A 7,976-nucleotide genomic window follows, 5' to 3' on the forward strand; every position below is an offset into this window, starting at 1 on the left:
GGGAGAGGGAGAGGGAGAGGGAGGGGGCATGTAATGGAGAAGATTAGCTAGCTTGTAAACCAAAGTGCCTCTCTACTTACTGGATAATGTCTAAGGTAGGGATTTTTTAATACAGAAAGAAACATCTCCTCAATAAAGGATACTGGAAAACAAATCAATGAGTTAATTTTTAGTGTGATTATCCTTATTTTGTTGGTCTCTTTTTTCTGTTGTCTAGCTTTCTCTTATTCACTCTTTTCTTTCTTGTTCCTTTAGTTTTTGCTTTTCACTTTGGTACAGTGTGAGAAATAATTGTCATCAAACACTGGGCTTATTTTTCAATATTTAAATAGAGGTAAACTGATTGTATAGTGTATGGAAAGATAAATATACATCTTTTTAAAAACAACTGTATCAGGGGAGTTTCTGATTCCTTTGCAAATTTTACACTGAAAGAAGTCATTATATACCCTCATTAAATTGTGAGAAAAAAAATACTAATTTTTAAGGGTGTGTTGAAAACAAAGCTTCCTGAATCTTTTAATATTTATCTTCATCATAAATCTGACAATATACCATTATTTTATTTGAGATGCTATTCCCAGAAACCAGATATAATAAATGCTTTTGTGTGCACACATGGATATAGCATGCCAATTCTCTATCAATATTTGAACCTTAGCTTTGAGAATTAAAAGGCCTGATTCTCGTAATATGTAGTGTTGAAAATATACAAAGTGATCATTACTGTTTTTATAGATATTTTTCTCAAGAAATCTATCCCCTCCAGTGCCAGAAGCCCACTTACTACACTTCATTAATATTCATTTAATAGAGTGTTTTTGCACTTTAGGTTCAGTAAAAGCATGATGATGGGGGATAGCAGAATCCTCAGCCTTCAACAGTGATTACTGGGAGTGCATCCTGGCCCAGAGGCACAGTTGCCATGGTGATGCTACTGATCTGCCAAGACTGTTTCTCACTGTGGGTGGAAAGAAGCTCCCCTGCCAGCAACTATGTGGGATTCTGGCAGCTGGAGAGAATGCTGAAATGATGTGCTGGTTCTCCATATGGGAGCTCAAAAAGACTTCTTTAAATGCAGTAGGCAACTCTGCCCAGACTCCTAGGAAGAATGAGTTTGATGAGGATGTAGTCCTTTACAAGCTCAATATGTCCCCAGTGAGACACTTAAGGATTTAAATTTGAACAAAAGTTTTGCAGAGGGTCAACACTTAAATTTTTCTACTCTGAATATTTCTGCCATACAGAAATGGAAATTTACAGGCACTTGTATTTGTCAGCAAAGGTAACATCATTCTGAGTAACTTATATGGCAATGCTTAAACATGGAATAAGGATATATTTTGTGTATTAACTCAGGGTCCTCAACTTTGGTTTTCTCTAGTGTTAGAGTTTGTCTTATACGTTTCTAAATTTGGAAGGTGCTAGCAAGTTAAATTTGCAGTGGATGTTCTGGTTTATGAGCACATTTCTTCTTGGGGAGATAAAACCTGGCACAGAAGCTAATATTGCCCAGATAATGCACAGTAGACTAAAGATGAACTAAGTACAAACTAGTTCTAATTTTATTGGGAATAAAATTAACCAGAAGCCCTAAGTGACCATTTTGGTAATACATTTTATGTTTTTATTTTATCTGTTTTTAAGTTACACTGGTTTCCTATTTATTGTCCTGTAAAAATCTATGCTCTAGGATTAAGCGAAGGCAATGGCATTCAATATTTATTATCTTTTCTTTGTCTTTGACCTCATAAGCAGATGATTACGTTAATCATCTGCATTTCATTTTAACATCATAAGGAGTCTGCAGTAGAATCCTTCCATGACTATCAAATGCTTTGAGAATAGAAAACATATAAACAAACAAACAACCAGAACCACAAAACTCGGATTCAAATTCATTGCAGCCATTTGGTGAACTTGACAGACTAGGAGGTCATTCCTCTTGTTAGTACTAATTTTGCTGGTTTTCCCCTTTAATTTTAAGTAATTACTGAGATGGAAAGGAGATATTATTGAAAGTTTTTTTCCTGCCATCCTGTTAGTCTCTACCCAAAACTGGGCTCAATGACATTCAGATACTACACACACTGGTCTCAGCCATCTGTTGGTGATTTTTTTTTTCTACTATATGAAGTTTCAAGCTGTTCTAACCTTTTCTACTTTCCTATATTCATATTCTCTCTCTCTCTCTCTCTCTCTCTCTCTCTCTCTCTCTGTATGCGTGTGTGTGTGTTTAGGATACATGTTCAGGAAATAATTGTTGCTTCACAAGAAAAAGCAACAGAACTGGGGAGGTAGTTGAGATCCTGTATAAATTTCTTTTGAAGGAAATCTTATGGGTTACGATGCTCTAAGCCTGTTTAATGAGCTATATCAAAATAATACACTAGGTCATTCTCCAAACATAAAGTCACTTTGCAAAGGAACTTTTGAATCTCCTGTTTTACTTTATTGTATATAAAAAATTAAAGATTTAGATTTATATAATAACCAAAAAGTACTATAATCTGAAAGACAAATTCCTCCCAAATATGTAACTTTTTAGCCCTGATACAGTGCTGCCATTGAAAGGTCTAAGAACTAACCTCATATGACAGGAAACAATTAGAATGTAGACCTACTAAAAATATTACATAGTTATCCTCAGGCCAAGTATATAAAGTGTATATGGAGCAAATGAATTTCACACTGAAGTATCAATGCCATCCTCATGTGTAATGAGAGCAGCTTACATTTATGGAGTTCTTTGTTGTGCAGTATTATTTTTATATATTGTCTCATTTTATCATCACAAGAACAGTATAAGGTCATCCTCTTATTTTCCCACTTATTATAAGATCAAAAGATTGAAGCTGTTAAAAATCACAGTGATGGGATCAGTATTATGCTCTACCTGTTCTCTGCTTTCAACTGTGTCCAGATATTTTTTCATTTATTTTCAACCAAAACCTATAAATAGATTTTTCATTATGAGTCACTCTGTAAGTAGCACACATATATGAACTCAGAACTCAACTTTAATTCCTTTATTATTTGAAATGTATCTAATGCTTCCTGGTTTTTTTTCTTCTCTAACTTTTGGATTTTGTAGGTCAAAACTCGGTTAGTTGGATTTGCAGAGTACTACAGTTTTCAAATAATAGTCTGAAAATTGCAGAGATAGTTCAAAGAAATAGATATTACTTAAGTAAAAAACCCTGAACTGCGAGAGCAATGAATTCAAAGCAGGATGATATGCATGCATGTGTGATGATTTATAATGAGTATGGTTAGAAAAGAAGAGCTTTGGTTGGACTAGGGTAGAAAATGAAATCATGAACCTTGAAAGCATCCACTTGATGGTGGAGAATGGACTATGACAATGGACTTCATCTTCATTCTTTTCAAGACCCTCTAGGGCTTGATTTAATGTGGTTGACCTGGGATCATCTATCATTACTAATACTATGTCCTATAGGGTTGAGGTCATAGAAATATTTTACCAAGATGAATAAATAACATGAATTTTCCTTCTTTTTTTTTTCCTTTCTTTTTCTGTTGCTCTTCTACAGGCTGCTTCGAGTGCTGCATTAAATGCCTGGGAGGTATTCCCTATGCTTCTCTGATTGCAACCATCCTGCTGTATGCAGGTGTTGCCCTGTTCTGTGGCTGTGGCCATGAAGCCCTTTCTGGAACAGTCAACATTCTGCAGACCTACTTTGAGTTGGCAAGGACTGCTGGAGACACACTGGATGTTTTCACTATGTAAGTCACTCTTTACATCCACCTTTTGGGAAGTGCATTATGTTGTTTACGGTTTTATCCTAAATAAATATAGGTCTAGCTAGGTAAGGAGATTCTGAGAAAAAACTAAAACAAACCAACAGCAAACAAACAAAAATAAAATACCTTCATGAGGCAAACATGATTCAGAAAGAGGTTGCTCTATCAACCAACTCAAAGTACTTTGCATAGAATATGATATTGCCCGCGCTTTTGTCCCCCCTGGTAAGAACACCCTCAGGGCAACCGGAATCTTCTGCGGCAAAAGCTTTATTGCTTACCCCTTCAGGAGCCAGTGGAGTAGAGAGACAGAGAGAGAGAAAATGGCGGAAACCCTACCCTTTTATGGAGGACTGTCCTCCGCCTCGGACGTGTCACTCCCTGATTGGCTGCAGCCCATCGGCCGGAGTTGTCATCACGGGGAAGGCAGAGCACATGGCGTGGAAAGCTACCCCGGCACATGCGCAGCTTGCTTGTTTACTACTTAGAATATGGGTGTCAGCGCCATCTTATAATGGCGAATGTGAGGGCAGCTCCTTACAATATGAGGCCAAATTAATAGAGGTTTTACCAAGGCTTTTACATGAATTAAATTACCATGAAGCAGGAAAATTTTGCCTTGCTATTTGAATTTGAACAGACTCTTTTTTTTTCAATTAAGTATTTTCCTCATTTACATTTCCAATGCTATACCAAAAGTCCCCCATACCCTTCCCCCCACTCCCCTACCCACCCACACCCACTTTTTGTCCCTGGGGTTCCCCTGTACTGGGGCATATAAAGTTTGCAAGTCCAATGGGCCTCTCTTGCCAGTGATGGCCAACTAGGCCATCTTTTGATATATATGCAGCTAGAGTCAAGAGCTCTGGGGTACTGGTTAGTTCATAATGTTGTTCCACCTATAGGGTTGCAGATTGCTTTAGCTCCTTGGGTACTTTCTCTAGCTCCTCCATTGGGCGCCCTGTGATCCATCCAAAGCTGACTGTGAACATCCACTTATGTGTTTGCTAGGCCCCTGCATAGCCTCACAAGAGACAGCTATATTTGGGTCCTTTCAGCAAAATCTTGCTAGTGTATGCAATGGTGTCAGTGTTTAGAGGCTGATTATGGGATGGATCCCTGGATATGGCAGTCTCTAGATGGTCCATCCTTTTGTCTCAGCTCCAAACTTTGTCTCTGTAACTCCTTCCATGGGTGTTTTGTACAGAGGACAGAGGAAGGCACAAATCTAGGGTTGGGTGTTAATTTAGGAAAGTTATAAAATTCTAAGCAAGATTAGATACTTCAAAATTTTAACCCAGCCATGAATATAATATTATCTTACTTTCTCTACATCACAGGAAATATTGTAAATATTGTTAAGGATTCTTGAGATCTTCTCTAAGATAAAAAATAAATACTGAGCAGCATTTCTGAAAATATAAATTGTGGGTTTTGCTCCCCTAAAACATAAACTATTAGGGTAAAATTTATGATGATGTTGAAATAATATATTTTTGTAAACCTAACTCAAGCAGTCTGGAAGTGAAAGTATTTTTTTTTCCTGGTTTCAGCCTGTTTAATAGTATAGATAACTAGCCTTTAGGATTTACTTACAGGAGGATTCATTTCCAACTAAGTTATTCTCATCACCTATTGTGTGGTTTCATAATCATAGGGAGAAATTCCTTATTATTGTACATTTTTAAAATACAAACTCTCTGTCCTGAAACCACGCATGTTTGTTAGCTTTGACACTGCTTGCATTTATTTGATGCTGCTTCATTATATAATTTTGGAATACTCATTTCTTTTCTTTCTTATTATCCTTCCTGCATACTCACACTTTCTGGAATCAGATTATTTATATTTTCAAATTGTACTGGCTGTGAGGTGGTTTGTGGTACCATTGCTCTTTAACCACATCCTTCTGGGTAAAAATAATCAACTGCAATTCTGATTTATCCAAGTCCATTCTTGGTGTCATACTAAGATCTAAAAATTCCTTAGTAGCAGAAAACTATCCTATAACTATACTATCAAAACTATGCAGTCTTAAGGGCCAGGTGTAGTACCTGGCACCTTTAATCTCAGAACTTGGGGAAAAGAGGCAGGTGGATCTCTGTGAGTTTAAAGCCAGCTTCAGTCTACATAGCTTCAGAGCTTCATAGAAGACCCTGTCTCAAAAACAGTATACAATGTTGCTAAATTTCTTTATTATCTGTAAACTATAAGCAGATTGTTTTCAACAGTATGTTTAATAAGTTGAATCATTGGGGTAATTAATGTTAATAATTCCTTGTGAAAACAAAGAGAATAAGGTTGTACATTCGTGTCATACGATAGAATCACAGTTCTCTATTCTGTGCGATGAAGGGTATATTATTCCAGACGATGAAGCAGCAGAAATTTTAAGGAAAAGTTATTTAGTTTTTATATATTTACCATAAATATTTGGATATTTTAAACATTGATAAATTCCAATCACTAAAGTTGAAATATAATGAAGGTTTAGCCCTCCCACAAACAGAGATTAGGAAAAGAGAAGATTTCTAAGCAGGGAGACCAGCCAAGACATGTGGCAAATCTCTAGGAGCTCAGCTACTCAAGAGGTTGGAATAAGGTGAATATCAGGTTCAAATCCTACCTGGGATGCAGAGAACATTCAATGCCAGCCTGGGAAAATTAGCATGAGTCTTACTCAATATTGAAATCACAAATTGAGCTGAGGGTAGTGACATGTGATAGAACAATTGTTAACACTCATGTTGTATGTATGGAATCCTCATCTAATATATATGAGAGCCAATCTTCAGTACTGTAAAACTAGGAAAAAATTATTAAAAACTACAATCCACATATCTGAATTATTATGTCCCCCAAACTGGCAAATGATACTTGCTAATACTTACTAGCAAATTAAAAGTTGTCCATTTCATATTTTAACATTATATCTCAAACTATTTTAGATTAGCTTTACCCATTTAATTAAATAATAAATATATATTCCTATGATCTATTGTCATAGAGTTAAACATTACCAAACACAGAAAACCAAATCTTCATAGCAATCAGCCTTTTAGATTTACATTGCCAGAAACATCTTTTGTTTATAGTTCATACTCATATAATTCATATGGAATGTATTATGCTATCTCAAAATCCAACTGGGTAAGCAGGGCACAGTGGTTCACACCTTTAATACCAGCACTCAAGAGGCAGAGGCAGGCTGACCTCTGAATTCCAGCCCAGCCTAGTCTACATAGTAAGTTCCAGGACAGCCAGAGCTACACAGTGAAACCATATCTTGGGAGGAATGAGGAGAGAAGATGAAAAAGGAAAGGAAAATCCAACTGGGTTATTGCTACTTAGTTCAAGAGAGTTTTCTTAAGAGGATTTCATGGACATATTTTAATGTGATAAAACTGAGATTTTCTTTTTAGTTATATCTCAGCTTAGCCTGGACAAAATATGTTCTCACTGTTCATTATTTTAAGTTACCACAGATGTCTTTGAATCCACAGTTCCCTATATTTAGTCTGAATTCAAATTGCTTTATAGAGTTATAGCACATAAAGTTTGTAAGGAGGCATAAGACTAATAAATGACTATAAAATAATGTATTCAATATTTAGACAACAAACATTAAAATGTCAAAGGATTTCTGTTCAAGCCCTGAGGGTAATATCTGTGGAAGTTTGGGAAAGTGAATTTAGAGGAGACTTTGGATTCTACATTTTTTAAATTTTTAATATTTTTTATTACATATTTTCCTCAATTACATTTCCAATGCTATCCCAAAGTCCCCCATACCCCCCCCCACTTCCCTACCCACCCATTCCAATTTTTTTGGCCCTGGCATTCCCCTGTACTGGGGCATATAAACTTTGTGTGTCCAATGGGCCTCTTCTACATTTTTATAGTTTTACAGTTGATCCTTTTTGTGAGAAATTAAGTGTAAGACCAATACAGAATATTTGAATGAAAAGAATAGTATATTGATTGGAGGAGTCCAAATTATTTCTTGTGATAGTGTGATTCCTTAAGTTCATTATACAGGCCTCATGGAGCTTAGAAAGATATTAGGGAAACAACACCGTTCTCAATAGTCACAAATAATATAAAATACCTTGGCGAGACTCTAACTAAGGAAGTGAAAGATCTGTATGATAAGAACTTCAAGTCTCTGAAGAAAGAAATTATAGAAGATCTCAGAAGATGGAAAGATCTCC

The 7,976-nt window shown here is 36.1% G+C and overlaps 1 protein-coding gene across 2 annotated transcripts in view; it reads left to right on the forward strand.

Annotated features, from left to right (window-relative positions):
* Window positions 1–7,976, forward strand: part of Gpm6a (glycoprotein M6A) — a 251,111-nt gene that overhangs the window by 225,601 nt on the left and 17,534 nt on the right. For both annotated transcript variants that reach the window (XM_021169730.2, XM_021169729.2), the window contains exon 2: window positions 3,555–3,747. In XM_021169730.2, the coding sequence (XP_021025389.1) occupies window positions 3,555–3,747 (193 nt within the window). The remainder of the gene's footprint in view (window positions 1–3,554; window positions 3,748–7,976) is intronic.

Source organism: Mus caroli, chromosome 8 (assembly GCF_900094665.2).
Source record: "Mus caroli chromosome 8, CAROLI_EIJ_v1.1, whole genome shotgun sequence".
Lineage (NCBI taxonomy): Eukaryota > Metazoa > Chordata > Mammalia > Rodentia > Muridae > Mus > Mus caroli.